This window comes from Capra hircus, chromosome 2 (genome assembly GCF_001704415.2).
Source record: "Capra hircus breed San Clemente chromosome 2, ASM170441v1, whole genome shotgun sequence".
In the NCBI taxonomy this organism is placed as follows: Eukaryota; Metazoa; Chordata; class Mammalia; order Artiodactyla; family Bovidae; genus Capra; species Capra hircus.
This window is the reverse complement of record NC_030809.1, coordinates 122503951-122521393: the sequence shown is the minus strand read 5'-3', so window position 1 is coordinate 122521393 and position 17443 is coordinate 122503951. Positions and strand designations below refer to the sequence as shown.

The following is a 17443-nucleotide window of genomic DNA, read 5'->3' as shown; positions in this document are numbered from 1 at the left end:
AATACTGAGACCTTTATTTACTAGGTAGACACAGGGGTCAATGTCTCATTCTCCCTGCTGACCTTTTCTCCCTCTCTTTCCTTCCCCTCCCTTTCCTCCCTCTCCTCTTCTCTCCCCTTAGTTTCTCAGGATTTCTAGGCAAGAAAGAAAGAAGGCACTCCCTCTCAAGCACCTCCTTAAGATCTTATTCTAAAATAGCTCCTCCTATCAACAGCCCCCTTGAACCAAGGAATCTCATAATTTGGGGTAATAAAAAGTAATGGACCTATCTGATTAACATATACAGCAAATTCTTAAAATACAGTACACTCTTAAATAGCTTCTTCACTCTTTCTTCACCCTTATGGCAGAAAGCAAAGAGGGACTGAGGAGCCTCTTGATAAAAGTGAGAGAGGAGAGTGAAAAAGCTGGCTTAAAACTCAACATTCAGAAAACTAAGATCATGGCATCCAATCCCATCACTTCATGGCAAACAGATGGGGAAACAACTGCAACACTGAGAGACTTTATTTTTTGGGCTCCAAAATCACTGCAGATGGTGATGGCAGTCACAAAATTAAAAGACGCTTGCTCCTTGGAAGAAAAGCTATGACCAACCTAGATAGTATATTAAAAAGCAGAGACATTACTTTGCCAACAAAGGTCCTTCTAGTCAAAGCTATGGTTTTTCCAATAGTCATTAATGGATGTGAGAGTTGGACTATAAAGAAAGCTGAGTGCTGAAGAATTGATGCTTTTAAACTGTGGTGTTGGAGAAGACTCTTGAGAGTCCCTTGGACTGCAAGGAGATCCAACCAGTCCATCCCAAAGGAGATCAGTCCTGGGTGTTGTTTGGAAGGACTGATGTTGAAGCTGAAACTCCAGTACTTTGGCCACCGAAGAGTTGACTCATTAGAAAAGACTCTGATGCTGGGAGGGATTGAGGGCAGGAGGAGAAGGGGACGACAGGATGAGATGGTTGGATGGCATCACTGACTCGATGGACATGAGTTTGAGTGAACTCCAGGAGTTGGTGATGGACAGGGAGGCCTGGCGTGCTATGGTTCATAGGGTTGCAAAGAGCTAAACACGACTGAGCAACTGAACTGAACTGAACTAATCTTTGCTGAATATAGGTGCAAAAACCCTCAACAAAAGATTAGCAAACTGAATCCAACAATACTAAAAAAAAATCATATACCACGATCAAGCTGGATTCATTTCAGGGTCACAAGAATGTTTTCACATATGCAAATCAATCAATATGATATTAACAAAAAAGACAAAAACCACATGATCATCTCAATAGATGCAGAAAAATCATTTCACAAAATTCAACAGCCATTCATGATAAAAACTTTCATAAAACTGGGTGTACAGGGAACATATTACAACATAACAAAGGTCATTTACCACAAAGCCACAGGCAAAAACATAATACTCAACAGTGAAAAACTGAAAGCCTTCCCTCTAAATTTGGGAACAAGATGAGGATGCCCCACTCTCATTGCTTCTATTCAAGTATTGGAGGTCCTAGCCACAGCTACCAGACAAGGAATTGTTCAGAGCAATCCTAAAGAAAAATAAAGCAGGAGGCATCATTCTACCAAACTTCAGACAATGCTACAAAGCTACAGAAATCAAGAGTGTGGTATCGGCACAAAAACAGATATATGGATCAATGGGACAAAATAGAGAGCTCAGAAATAAACTCAAACACCTATGGTCAATTAACTTTCAACAAAGGAGGCAAGAATATACAATGGGGAAAAGATGATCTCTTCAGCAAGTGGTGTTGGAAATGCTGGAGAGCCACAGGTAAATCAATGAAGCTGGAACACAGCCTGTCACCATATATGGAAATAAACTCAAAATGGCTTCAAGACTTAAATAGAAGATGTAACACCATAAAACTCTTAGAAGAAATCACAGGCAAAACATTTTCTGACATAAATCATACCAATGTTTCCTTAGGTCAGTCTCCCAAGACAATAAGAATAAAAACAAAAGTAAACAAATAGGACCTAATCAAACTTAGAAGCTTTTGCACAGCAAAAGAAACTACAAACAAAACAAAAAGACAACCTACAGAATGGGAGAAAATATCCCCAAACAGCGCAGCCAACCAGGGCTTAATTTCCAAAATGTACAAATAGTTCATAAAATCCAACAGGATAAGTTAACCCAATCAAGAAATGACCAGAAGACATAAAATAGACATTTCTTCAAAGAAGAAATACCGATGGCCAACAGACACGTGAGAAGATGCTCAAAAAAAAAAAAAAAAAAAGAAGATGCTCAATATTGTTAACTATTAGAGAAACGGAAATGATAACTACAGTGAGGTAGCACGTCATTAAAGTCTGCAAATAGCAAATGCTGGAAAGGGTGTGGATTAAAGGGAACCTCTGACATTACTGGTGGAACGTCAGTTGGTACTGCCATTATAGAGAACATTATGGAGCTTCCTCAGAAAACGAGAACTAGTATTACCATACGATCCAGTAATCCCATCCCTAGGCGTATATCCAGACAAAACTCCAATCCCAAAAGATACATGCAGCCCTATGTTCAGAGCAGCACTAGTCACAATAGCCAAGAAATGGAATCAACCGAAACGCCCATGAGCAGATGAACGGATAAAGATGCACATATACACAATGGAATACCATTCAGCCATAAAAAAGGGCGACAATGCCATGTGCAGTGACATGGATGCAATCAGATCATCATCCCAAGCAAAGTCAGTCAGAAGCAAGAGGAAGACAGCACACAGTACGGCTTTTACGTGAAACCTAAGATATGACACAAATGAGCCTATCTATGAAACGGGATCACGGATGTAGAGAGCATACTGGTGGCCGCCACGGAGGAGAGGGTTTGGAGGAGGGACAGAGGAGGAGGCTGGGGTTCCACAGAATGAATAAAGAGCAAGGTGCTACTGTACAGCACACACAACTATATTTAGTATCCTATGATAAACCATAATGGAAAGGAATAGCAAAAAAGAATGCATACACACGTATAACTCAGTCACTCAATTACAGCAGTAGTTAACACAACAGTGTAAAACAACTATACTTCAATTAAGAAAAAGCTTTAAAGACCTAAATATAAGACATGACATCATAAAACTCCTAGAAGAACACACAGGCAAAACATTCTCAGACATAAACTGTAGCAATATTTTCTTAGATCAGTCTCCCAGGGCAAATACAATAAAAAAGCAGAAGTAAAGAACTGGGGCCTAACCAAACTTACAAGCTTGGTTTTGTAAGTATGCACAGCAAAGAAGTCATCAATAAAATGAAAAGACAACTTAAGAAACAGGAGAAAATATCTGCAAATGATGTGCCCAAAAGGGGTTAATAACTAAAATAGTAAATAGCTCACGACAGAAATAATGAAAAAACAAACAACCCAATCAAAGGATGGGCAGGGACTTCCCTGACTGTCTAGTGATTAAGAATCCACACTTAGAATGCAGGGGTCACGAGTTCGATCCCTGGTGGGGGAGCTAAGATCCCACATGTTGTGTCATGCAGCCCAAAAAGAGAAAAAAAGGCATAAGACCTAAACAGACATTTCTCCAAAGAAGACATATACAGATAGCCAAGAAGCCACATGAAAAGATGCTCAACATGGCTACTTATTACAGAAATGCAAATCAAAACCACAATGAGGTATCATCTGGCACCAGTAAGTATGGCTATTATCAAAAAGTCTACAAATAAATGCTGGGAAGTATGGAGAAAAGGAACCCCACCAAACTGTTGGTAGGAATATAAACTGGTACAGCCACAATGGAAAATAGTATGGCAGTTCCTCAAAAAAACAAAAAATAGATCTACTGTATGATCCAGCAATTCCACTCCTGGGTATATCCAGAAACAAAAAACACTCTTAACTTGAAAAGATATATGCACCTGTGTGTTCAAGCAGAGCTATTTACCACAGCCAAGACACGGAAATAACCCAAGCGTCCGTCAACAGACAACCAGCTTAAGAAGATGTGGCATGGATACAAGGGGTAGTACTTGGCCATTAAAAGAATGAAATGTTGCCATCTGCAGAAACATGAATGGACCTAGAGAATATTATACTTTGTGAAGTCAGACAAATATATGATATTTATATGTGAAATCTAAAAAATAATACAAATCAATCTATACACAAAACAGAACCAAACTTAGACACAGAAAACAAACTAACGGTCACCAGAAGGGAGAGAGATGAGGGAAGGGACAAGTTAGGAATGTGGGATTAACAGATACAAACTACTATACATAAAGTTGATACAAAGGATGTACTGTATAGTACAGGGAATTTTACCCAGTATCTTGTAATAACCTATAATGGAAGGTATCCCACAAAAAATCAAACTGAATGCTGTATACCTGAAACCAACACAATATTGTAAATATATACTTCAACTTAAAAAATGCAATTAATAATTTTATAGCCTTATGTGTAAAGTAATAGAAAGATAAGTATTCATTAAATAAAAATTATAACATTAAAAAGTATAAACTGTACTTTGAAAATAGACAATAATCAATTATAGTAGCATACTTAAGATTTTCACCTAGTCTAAGAGTACATACTTCTAGTTATAAGACTAGTAGCTTCTGGGGACCTAATATACAGCATATAGTGATTATATCTAATAATACTGTATTAAATCCTTGAAACTTGTTCAAAGAGCAGATCCTAAATATTCTCATGACAAGAAGGAAGTGGTAATTATGTGACAAGATAGAGGTGTTAGCTAATATTATGGTGGTCATCATCTTCTAACATATAAGTGTTTCAGATCAACAAATTGTACACCTTAAAGTTACACAATGTTCTATGTCAATTATATCTCAATAAAGCTATGGGGGAAAAAAGGCTGTCACCTAAAAATCAAATGTTATGGTCTCTTCATCATAACAAAATAACAAATAACATTACCGCTTCCTTCGGAACAAAAAGTGATCAGCCAGCCAATACCAGCAGCAAATGCAGTTTGTATGGAGTTAACAAAATTTCCTTAAGAGAAAAATAAAGAAAATTTCTGATCACTTACTACTCCACAATGGAAACCATTTTCTAAATGGGATTTCCCATCTAATCTCACCCATTTCCAATCTACTCGAGTAGTTTTCAGGATTCCTAAAAATCTTCTTGAGCATGTCAAATTCCTACCCTTTTTTTTTTCCCAATCATATAAAATCTAAATTCATTATTAAGAAAGAAACTCCAATTGGCAAGTTAGGCCCCTTGTGATCTGAGCTTTGTCTACCCATTCAGTTGGTCATTCCTTCCCCAAACCACTCTACTTTTTACCCATCTTTTGTCAGATTCATGAAATATTGCCAGCTTCCAAATACAGTGACCTTTTAACAATTCCTCTTCACTTTCAAGACAGATTGGATCTGATTTCACTCAGGAAGAATTTCCTAACCCTTCCTCCTTTCCCCACCTGAATTCTTTCATATCCTTTATGCTTCCCTAAGCTCACCTCTATCATAATAGCCACTATTCTGTATTTTAATGGTTAATAATGGGGTCCCGAAGGCAAAGATTATACAGTTTATGGCCGCAGCCCTCGTACTTAACAGCTTTGGAGACATAACTGGATTCATTGAATGATATGAGCATCCCTTTAGAAGTAAATACGATTTCATGGGTAGTACAGAGTAATAACATTAACTCCTCTAAAGCCACTTGATGAATTAAATGCCTGAGATTAGAAGAGTTCTTAAACTTCAAAATTAAATTGAATAGGCATAAATTTACACTTGATATAGTATACTTACGAAAGCAATAAAACACTTGTTTCACTAAATATTCAGCTGCACTTTCAAAGTTGCCTTTTCACCTAGCCCCATCTCATATTCATATCCTACATCAAACTTGTTTTCGTTTCTGTATAAATTAAATTTATGAGAGGCCTATTATCTAGCAGAGCTCAGAACAAATGACATAATTCCTTTCTAAGAAGCATGGAAAAGATAATATGATCAGAACATTAATATTACTACTGAAAAATCTGAAATACCAATTCAAAGTATCCTTGAAAATTAAGCAAATTATGAAGACAAAATTACCTGTCCATAATTCTGTCACTGCGCTTCTAACATGCTGCATGGCGAAATTCATTAAACTCTTCTTTGATCTGTCGCCATGGTATTTCACTGCAGCCTACATTTTCATTTATAAAAAGAGAAACATCTTTTACTTTTTAAGACTCAAACAAATACCTTGATTCTCCATTATTCTGAATAAGTAAGATATGTCTTTCAATGGTAAAGTGTTTTTCTAAATGACATGCTAAGAATCTTGATTGCACAGATTCCCTATCAGATATTTGAATAGTATTATTTATAATTGGTTTAGTTTCAGATTTATCACTTAACACTGGGGAAAGAAAGGGAAATTAGAACTTTATATTCAATGAGAGAAAACACCTGTAAAATACTTTATAAATTATAAAGTACAACATGCGTATCGGTTATCATTATATTCCTTAAGATGGAAACTGAAATTGGCAAACATTTCATTTTGTCAAAGTAATGGCATCTGAAAGTATTCATAGTATAATCAAAAATGTTTATTATGACTAGAGCATAGTTAGATAGCACCTAATATAAGAAAAACCAAAAGATTCTACAAATTCACATATTGTGTTTTCTCTAGTATTTCTTTTGTTATAATGTTCCATCAAATAAAAAACAGAAATGTCAATTTTATCTTACCATTCCAGACCTAAAAATGAAAAGGCTGGGATAACTGTTGACTCCTTTCATTCGGCAAAGCATTCTATCATCGCCACAGTTAACTGCTCCAATTCGAAGCAATCCATCTACTTCTTTTGCAAAGTCTCTCCACTATGAGGGAAAAAAAAGTAGTTCTCTGATTAAATAATTTACGTTGCCTTGAACATTCTTCAAACTATACTTCCTTAAAGGAGAACATATTCATGAAATAAAACCATAAACGTGAAAAAATATGCTAGCTATTTCTGATTGTTAAATCCTAACCTATTTTTAAAAACACTCAAATAATAGATACACTGTAAAACAGTAAAACTTTAATAATCAGGACGTAAAAAATACTTACTGTGGGAGCTAAATCATGGCAATGTGAACACCCTGGGGAGTAAAAGTTCACAAACCACAGTTCTCCAGAATTAACAGCAGCATCTAAAAATACATAAACCAAACAACTTATGATTATTTACTAAAGGTTTGAACATGTTTTAGCTCAAAATTTTCCTTGAGATCAAAATGAAAAAAATAGTCATATATCTTTCATATTGCCTTTATCATTTTCTATACATTTTTTTTCTATTAGAAGAAAACATACTATTTCAACTGTCAAACAATCCCTTTAAACAAAAAAACAACAAAAAACCTCTTCCAAGCTCTACTTCAATAAGATGCAGTCTTGAACTGCATGACCTATGTCACCAAGAAGCTGTAAAGATAAAGGGAGCGATATAAGGAAACATAAAAAAAATACATAAAATATGATGTTAAAATCTGTGAATGTGATGGTGGGGGGAGTAAAATGCAGGGCTGTTATGATGAGTTTGAACCTATGAGATCAGAACTTAGAATAATCCTACACACATATACAGACTGCTATGCAGTGTAAGGAGTATCCTCAGTAACTATACAGTTTCTGTGTATGGTGACATATTGTAATTAGACTTACTGTAGCGATCATTTTTGAAATGCATAGAAATGACAAATCTCTGTGCTGTGTAACAGGAACTAATATAGTGTTGTAGGGCATTACACCTCAAAAACAACCTCACAGAAAGAGAGATCAGATTTGTGGTTAGCAGAGGCAGAGGTGGGGGAAAGGGGTAACTGGATGAAGGTGGGCAAAAGAAACAAACTTTTAGTTACAAGACATATAACTACTTGGGATATAATGTACAACATTATAATCAACAATGCTGTATATTATATATAAAAGTTGTTAAAAGAAAATCCTGAGACTTCTCATTACAAGAAAATTGTTTTCCACCTTGGTACTCTGTTTTCATAGAGTACTTCTAGTTTGCCCAGTTCCCACTACTGTTGACAGTATTTGTAAAACTTTATTATCAAAGCTCAATGCGATGTTTTTGTACAACTCAGTGACCCAGAAAAGAACAAGTATATTTCAAAATGTGATTTTCAATTTCTAAACTATACAGCTAATGTTTGTTAATATTTATACAATTATAGCTAACAGCTTCTGTTAGCCCCAGAAAAATGTTTTTTTAAAAAGCTGAAGTGCTTTGAGTTCCTCTTTCATTTCTTGAGTTTGTCTTCAAAAGAATGCATGTATTGTGTGGGTAATGACTAGTGTTAAGTGCAGGATGTTCTCTGTTTTCGCAGATAATATCTAGAACTTGTTTTTAGTACGATGTAATACTTTTCTGTGACTTATAAAAAGATATACAAATCATGTTTAATGGGAAGGATAAGAATTTCAAAGTGAAGTGTATTAATCACATTTTCTCTTCTGTATTACAGTTGAATTTTACTCCTGATAAAAGTGAACTATGTAATTCAAAGAATTGATGCTTTTGAACTGTGGTGTTGGAGAAGACTCTTGAGAGTCCCTTGGACTGCAAGGAGATCCAACCAGTCCATCCTAAAGGAAATCAGTCCTGAATATTCATTGAAAGGACTGAAGCTGAAACTCCAATACTTTGGCCACCTGATGTAAAGAACTGACTCATTTGAAAAGACCCTGATGCTGGGAAAGATGCAAGGCGGGAGGAGAAGGGGACAACAGAGGATGAGATGGTTGGACGGCATTACCAACTCAATGGACATGAGTTTGAGTAAACTCCAGGAGTTGGTGATGGACAGGGAGGCCTGGTGTGCTGCAGTCCATGGGGTCGCAAAGAGTTAGACACGACTGAGCAACTGAACTGAACTGACGTAATCTGGATTAACTCTCCCACAATTGCAAAATTGGACAAAATACAGAAGAGTTCTGTTGAAAGCATCAGAGTTACCAATGCAGCTGAAGAATTACAGGACCCCTAGGAACGGGAGGAGGTAGAAATCAGGGGGCCAATGCTTGCCACCTCTTGATAGGCAAGAAACTAAGCGGAGCTTTCAATAGATTCATGAGACAAGAGACAGAAAAATGAAGTTCAGGGCACACGTAGAGAGGGTTCTATATATAAAGGTGAACTGAAAAGAGACTGGTCTTGTATAAGCCTAAAGCTCAGCTTTTCAATCATTTCAATCCCTGGAAAAAACCGATCTAAGGTTGTTAGTGACTCTAGTCAAAAGAAAACATAATTTCCCTCTAGAGCAAAAGAACATAAAATACCTTAAAAATAACTTCATAATTACTTATCAGTTACACAAAAGACAAATTAAGAAATCCAAACCGATAGAAACTACTGGTAATAGGAAGAGACCCACACCAAGTAGGCTACTGTGCTATCTACATAGCACAGACTGATAAGGACTATCCCTCCTTATCCTCCTCCCTTGGCTTCTTCAACTGAAACGCTGGGATGACCCTGTCTTAGGCTAGTCACACACAGGGTAGCATTAGAGTTCAAACGGAACACTGGCCACTGTGCACTGAACCTGTCGACGTCATTTAATTATTTCTGAATAACCATCTCTAAGATTTTGTGACTGTAATCTGTTTTTAACTACTATTTGGAGTTCTACATGAACTATTAGCAATTCTTAATTTAACCTTTTCTCTGTAATGACTAATCTGAAAAGTCTGAACCCACGTGCAATACAGCCATCAAGAAAGTCTTTCATTCTGGGTAGATTCATGGATTAATCAGCTTGCAGGTTTTGTTCAGTTCCTCTATCTCTAATTCCAAAATTTTCTGTTCCATAGGACCACAAGGTACTGATAGACTAGCAGATGAGATAATAACGACATAGAACGCAATAGGTTCATACAACTACCTGCCAGTAAGTTATGATTCTCCCAGCCTGTGACATGAGTATCAATTCTGTCTACCAATAATACAAACAAATAAAATTTTCTTCCTTTTTTTATAGAGAAGTTATTAATTAATGTTCCTTACAACTTATTCAGGTATTCACTACTAGACTTTAAACAAAATAATGTTATAGCTACCTTGTAGACCTGAACTCACTATATTGTAGAAAATACGAATATGATGCAAATTTGCTTAGAAGGAACTGTACAAAACTCACTGGTTTTAACATATTGTTTATTAAAATGAGACATTATATATACATTTTGCACCTAGTAAGTTATTTTAGTTAATTAATGAAACTGTAACAAAGCAAAAGAAAATTGAAATATGATATAAGGTAAAATATAGTTTTAAAGTAGAATATTTTAAAGTGTACTAGTTTGAAAGTATAGGAATACTGAACGTTTTCTAAAGTACACTGCAAAGTACAGAAGTATATTTTTATATCCATTTTCACACAAATCACAGATCAAAGTAAATCTACTTGCAAAAATGAGCACATACTTAGTTAAAACTCTGAAACACAAAACCAGAAGTATTTCTACAATTTTTAATAATGTGAAAAAGTATAGAAAAATAGAATAGATATTGATTCATTATCTCAAATATGTCAATTATACACAAACACAAGTATAGACTGTTGAGGATGTTGCTAGCACTTCTATGGTTTCCTCAACTGCCAAATAAGAGGAATAACTGTAGCTAATACACGGGAATGTTCGAAACGTTCATTAACATAATAGAAGGAAAGTTGATGATATGCTAAAATCTACAATAAAAGAAACTATGTTAAAATCTCGACGATGATTATAAAACATTATTTAAAATATAATATATACCATTTACCTTGCTAAAATTAGAAAAATTTCTAAATACATTTGTCTTTGAGGGAATTTTAGTTAAAGAGATTGGTCTTAAACTACTTTTGGAAAATCATAAATGCACAAACTTACCAAATTCTCTTCTATCCAATGTTATGATTTCAGGATCATCATCATAAATACCTAATTTTAGAAGTAAATAAAATTATAAAATTAAAACTTCATCATAAAAATAAGCACATTAAAAATGTCATTTTCTTTCAATCATCAAAAATCAATTATTCTAAATCTCAAGTTGAAGAATATGGAACACTAAGAATCTGTTCTATTTTTCTAGGAGTAAAGCAAAGAATATATAGTAACAGTGGTGATACATTCATTAGAGTGATCAAAAGACATTTCCTGATATGTACTGTCACAATTGTGTGTGTTGGGGGGTGTGGCTCCTAACAGTCACACAATTTCATCTCCACAGAAAATTTTTACTATGTTTTTTTTGAAAATGCTTTTATTTGAAAATAGACTTTTATTAAGTTGTAAAAACAGTTCAGACTCCCATTTACCCAGCTTCCCCTGATGGTGACATACCATATAATTTTAGCACAATATCCAAACCAGGAAACTGGCAGCAGTACATTACTTTCAGACCTCATTCACCTTCAGATTCCATTTTTTTCTTTTAATGTGCTATCATTTAAAAATGTTTTATATCACTAAATGTCTTATATACTTGAGAGTATTTGCAGAGGTAGAACAAATATAAATTTATTATAATAACACCAAGTTTCTCATGACTATATAAAATATCAATGAATAAATATTAAGTGATGGATATATACAGAGGTTAGTATTTGATTTTCTGAGACATATGATTTCTGTCACAACTCTGCAACCCTGCCCTGAAGTGCGAAGAATAACAGGTACATAGATGAGCAAAACTGCATTCCAATAAAACTTTACAAAACCAGGTGGCAGGCCAGACTTAGCCTGTGAAACACTGACTACCAACACTTGTTATAGACTATCAAATGGTAGTGAATATACCTGAAAATACTATGTTGAAAAGTCAGTCGCGAGAAATAAATACTCCGGATGTAAACTGGAAATATTTTATTGAGTCTAAAATAAAAGCATACTTCAGCTCTCAGCCTGCATCTGAAGCCAATAAAGGACCATTGGGTATCAGAACACTCCCTCTTCGCTTGACCCCTGTGTTTACTTTCCCCGCCCTCCCTTTTACTTGTTTACTCTCTCTGCTCTCGCCTTCTCATTCCTGTCACACCTCAGGCCATTATTCATTACCAATCAAGAAGGATGGTATTTCTACTGACGTGACCTCTATTAAAGGAAATTTCAATCTTTCCTGGAAAATATGATGCTCTAAAAATACTAGAAGGCTTCAATATTTAACTTCTAATACAAATACTTTAAAAAATTAAATATAATCGTTATAAGTATTTAACAATATTATGACCAAAACACCTCCATATTTACTCAGGTATCTACACACTACTTGACTTTCCTCTTGAATTCCACTCCCATGTTGCATTAAAAAGAGGGTCTAGGGGATGCATATTAATTACATAAACAAGCTAACTGGTGAAACAAAATTAATTTTCTAAATTTACTTGAATCAACAATAACTTCATAAGGAATATCTATCATCTTACCAAAATCATAACGGTAGTAATTCCAGCTTTCATACTGGCCTCCTTGATTATCTGCAAGTCCCTTTTCTCCGTATTTGTCGTATTTTTTCCGCAGATCTTCATCTTTGAGTACTTCATATGCTCTATTTATTTTCAAAAAATCACTATGTGCATTTGGGTTATTCTATTAAAAATATTAGATATAATATTTGTTTCAGATACACAATCAACTGATTTAATTCTGAGAATTCTTTGAGAGTAGATATCAAGATAAGGAGGAGTAGTACAATATGAAATGGGCATCACACATTGAAATAAAAAAGTATTGGAAACAATATTGTAAATATGATGTGTGACCTCTAAAACAATCACAAAGAAAATTTCAGGTTACCTATTGAGGCAAAATCTAAAAAAGAGTATGTAACCCAATCTATCATATAATGACATAAGAACTAATACCAGAGTAATAACTCTAAACTGGATCGATATGTTTCATTTGTCAGTGTTGCACAGAATTGCTTTTTGAAGAATGCTTTCATTTAAATCAGCAAGCCCCAACCATTTTGGCACCAGGGACCCTTCTCAAGGAAGACAATTTTTCCACGGATGGGGTGGGGCATGGGGTGTGGTTTCACAATGACTTATGCACATTACATTTATTGCGTATTTATTTCTATTATTATTACATCAGCTCCACTTTAAATTTTCAGGCATTGGGAACTGCGAGATTGGGAACTGCTGAATTAAACACTTAGGTGGGTCTACCATCTTTCACACAGAAACTTAAAAGAAATGACATTTGAAAATTTTAAAAAAATTTTGAAAAAATGAAAATCCTAAACACAACAGAATGTTGATCTCAGGAAAAGATTACCAATTAACAAGTTTTAGAGAAATACCAATTCTATTGCTTGGCTTTATGTGATGGAAATAAAATAATGCTACTTAAAATTCTGTCTAGGGACTTCCCTGACGGCCTAGCGGTTAGGATTCCTTTGTTAGTATTCCCTTCATTGTGGTGGTCTGGGTTCAATCCCTGGTCAGGGAAGATCCTGCAAGCAGAGTGGTGTGGCCAAAAATAAAAATAAATAATTTAAAAAATAGTTACTGAAGTTAACAATAAAAACTATCTAGAAAATTATAATTAAATCTTTCTTCTTGATGAGTATCAAATCTCATTAAGAAAAAATGAAATGAGATAAATTATAAAAATATCTTAAGAATTAAAAGTTTTGAAAGATTACATTATGGAATACATAACCAAATATTTATGATTGGCATTAACTGGATTTGGCTGCCAAGTTTTAATTTGTAATACTTTCCGACTCTGGTTTTAGATTTGTACATAGGAGAAAAAAGTGGAAGCATGCTATTAGTAGCTATTGCTGCTGTTTTTAGCAAGACATACCCTCTATATGTTCTAAGCAAATAATTTTTCTTACTGTTCTAAAATACTTGATTTTAACCTGCTTTGCAAAGAAAACTAGTTCTGCTTTGTGATTAACATCTGTAATAGAACTGCTGGAAATTAGTTTTCAAACTGAGAGAACTGCATTTTGATATCGACATTCCTTTAACTCCTCTAAACTTAGAATATTTAGCTTCCTCTGTTTTTAGTACAGATGCTGAATTATGATTCTTGACTAGTAGTGGTTGCTCTTAAGAATTCTGAGCACTAATTTAAAACATTAATCAGATATGTTTAAAAAGAAATTTTTACCTACCGGGTTTTTATCAGGATGTAGCTTCAATGCCAATTTCTTGAAAGCTTGTCTTATTTCTCTACTGCTTGCAGTTTTGGATACTCCAAGTAAACTGTAAAAGTCCTGATCTGTACCCACTAAAATGGCCATATACATTATTAGAAAAAAGAGCATGACCCTTTTCAAGTCTCTGACATAGTCATCTTTATTTAACCAGACTCCCATTGCTTTTCTTGTACAAGTTCTGATTTAAATAAACATTAAGATAATGCCACTGGTTCCAGTTGATGTAATACGCAAATTTGAGAACTTCTGTCCACATTACTCCAAAAGTGAAACAGCCATCATAAATTGTCTCCCCAAATGTTAATCTAAAGAGAAAAAATCAGGTAAAATACATTAAAAACAAACAAAAAACCAGTAATATAATCTCCAGTAAATGGCAAATCAGAGTGAGTGCCTCAGGCTCTATTCTTTGGGGGCCCCGCTACCTTCCTTCCATTTCTAGGTAGCCAGATTCATGCGATCATTCGTGACAAGAGAGCAGATAAAGGTTAAAAAAAAAAGGGAGCTAGTGTGGCTGCAGCTACCTAGAACGTTTTACAAACAAATGCAGCAGTTCGCTCTCTCAGCATCACAACAGGGGAGGGGGGTGGTGAACAGGAGGTGAGGAGCTACTTCCTTCCTTCTTCTACCCAGCTTAAGACTGGCCCTTTTGATCTGCTTCCTTTTGGGTTATTTCTCCACCCATTTACGCCTATCCAGTTTTCATTTCAATCAAATTTCACTTGTAGGAAACATCCTTTGGGGGTACAAGAAAGAAGCACCAGATCCTTTCAGTCTATATTTTTCATAAAACGATGCAAGAACGGCAGTGAATGTCTATCACTGTAACAAACAACGTACAAAGTCGCCCGTTTTTTCTTCTGAATTTTCTCTGAAGGTGCTTTTGTTCTACTTGCTGCTGCTGCTAAGTCGCTTCAGTCATGTCTGACTCTGTGCGACCCCATAGACAGCAGCCCACCCAGGTTTCCCTGTCCCTGGGATTCTCCAGGCAAGAACACTGGAGTGGGTTGCCATTTCCTTCTCCAATGCAGGAAAGTGAAAAGTGAAAGTGAAGTTGCTCAGTCGTGTCCGACTCTTTGCGACCCCATGGACTGCAGCCCACCAGGCTCCTCCGTCCATGGGATTTTCCAGGCAAGAGCACTGGAGTGGGTTGCCATCGCCTTCTCTGTTTGTTCTATCTAAGCAGTTACTATTTTATATAACCAGCAGAATAATAACGGCAAGTTAAGTGTAATTTCATTACAAAGTTTACATTTGGCATAAATAAAAAAAGAAAACAAGAAAAGAAGCAGAGCGATCAGTCATTCAGACACGCTAACCTGGGCAAGATAAAAATAAAATCAAATCACATGCAAATTTGTATATATTTTAGTTCCAAAGATCTCGTAATGTTTCGAAAAACCTAACTTTCCTAAACATTCTCAGTTCCTCCTTTCGTCATTTAATTCTAAATGCCTATTTTAACTTTTTTCTCACCTGTGAACGGTTTTCGATTCATTTCTAATCCTTCCTTCTCATGTCACCAAAAAACCTTTGTAAAATAGAGCGATGTAGATTAATAAACATCCAGACTAGAAAACAACATTTAGAATAAAACAGATCATATTAGCAAAGACCACTTGGCAAGTGCTATTTGTTCCCTGCCCAGCGGTGGTTCTCAAAGTCGGCGTGGGCGTGCCTGACTTGCTACGCGCCGAGGTGCGGGGACAGGTGGAAGCTGCAGGTAAACGCAACACGAACTCCTTGCTGCCACCACTCCAGAATGGGTTGCGGCGAGTGCGAAAAGATGGAGACATTGGGAGTCAAGGGTTGCTGGTGTGTGAGACCTCAGACCGGGTTAGTGAGACAGGAATCTGGATAACTGAAGCTAAAGGGAGAAACTGGAGCAAAAAACCGGCAACAGCTGAGCAGGAACCGCTGAAGAAAGGATGGTGTAGCTAGCAAGGGGAAAGACGACTGGGAGAGAGAACACAAAAATCCAGCCACAAGAGCGAGGAGCGTGGCGGAGGATTCCAGCGCACAGGCCATTTCACCTCTCCCTTTCCGGAGAGCCCAGGCCGCCACCAGCTCCAGCAAAGCCCCGGCCCCGGATCCAAGCCCACCTCGGTGTTGCGGGGTCGTCTCCTGCAACTACTTCCCCATCCTCAATCCCCGGGGTTAGACCCCACACCGCCAATCACAACCTGTGCGTTCCGGAGGGAAGCACGTACTCTCTGACCGCTGGGCCGCCGCGCCTGTGATGGGGTTGGACCAGCCACACCGGCAGCTACCAGCGCGGCCGGCTCCGGTCTGCTCCTCGCGCGGCGGTCTCCTAGGCGAGGCGGGGCGGGGCCTGGCGCGGGGCATTGTGGGAAAGGCGTGGAGGCCGCTGCCTGGGAGGATTCGCCTAAGGACCTGCGGGCCGAACAGGGTGGGGAGGGCGGTGTAGGTTTAGGTTGACGTGGCCCTCGGCGCGGAATCCGGCTCCGGCTCCGGCATCAACCCGGAGCTGAAGAACACGCTGTAACCACGACAGCCCCGCACCCGCACCATTGCGGCTGCCGCGCGCCGCGGGCCGGACGCAGGACGACGTAGCCCGCCCCTTCCTGCTCCCGTTGCTGTGGTTACGGCAACTATTCGGAGGGCTGGTTTAGGCGTGCAGTTTCTCGCTGACCCTGTTCTTAAAGGGAAAGGCAGACCCATTACAGTACTTTTCTGTTTGGTGGGTGAGTGGGGCAGAAAGGTGAAATTTTGAAGGAAAAGGGAAACTTAACTGAAGTGACATTGATAGCAAGCAGTGTCAGTCTAGAGTGAAGAGACAGTAGGAAATTTGGAAGAAATAAAAATATTTATGAATATGTGTGTAGGCGACAAACGTGAGTGTTCGACTGTTTTGCCCGACTTTCTGGTCATTCAAGCTGGAAACTGGGGAGTTGTGCATACTCCTCTCCCACATTTACATCTAAATGATATGATATAGAAACTGCATTTTGATCTACAGCATTATAACTAGGCTTCCCGGAGTGGTAAATCAGCCTGCTAGTGCAGGAGAGGTAACAGACACAGGTTCAATCCCTGGGTGGGGAAGATCCCATGGAGTAAAAAATGGCGACCCACTCCAGTATTCTTGAGTGGTGAATCCCATGGACAGGGGAGCCTGGCGAGCTAGTTCATGGGGTCACAAAGAATTGGACATGACTGAGAACACTGGTTTTTCCAGTAGTCATGTATGGATGTGAGAGTTGGACTGTGAAGAAGGCTGAGCGCCGAAGAATT

General features: G+C 37.3%; 1 protein-coding gene across 3 annotated transcripts in view; it reads right to left on the bottom strand.

Annotated features, from left to right (window-relative positions):
- The window catches only part of DNAJC10 (DnaJ heat shock protein family (Hsp40) member C10), a 46213-nt gene extending 29450 nt beyond the window's left edge, over nucleotides 1–16763 (bottom strand). The window contains exons 1-9 of one of the 3 annotated variants that reach the window (XM_018065422.1): nucleotides 16291–16763; nucleotides 15665–15719; nucleotides 14144–14493; nucleotides 12441–12603; nucleotides 10903–10953; nucleotides 7084–7166; nucleotides 6720–6851; nucleotides 6072–6165; nucleotides 4933–5010 (exon numbers count right to left, since the gene is read on the bottom strand). In XM_018065422.1, coding sequence (XP_017920911.1) covers nucleotides 4933–5010; nucleotides 6072–6165; nucleotides 6720–6851; nucleotides 7084–7166; nucleotides 10903–10953; nucleotides 12441–12603; nucleotides 14144–14347 — 805 coding nt within the window. In that variant the 5' untranslated portion in view covers nucleotides 14348–14493; nucleotides 15665–15719; nucleotides 16291–16763. The remainder of the gene's footprint in view (nucleotides 1–4932; nucleotides 5011–6071; nucleotides 6166–6719; nucleotides 6852–7083; nucleotides 7167–10902; nucleotides 10954–12440; nucleotides 12604–14143; nucleotides 14494–15664; nucleotides 15720–16290) is intronic. The other 2 variants (XM_018065427.1, XM_018065435.1) reach the window with 2 other exon arrangements.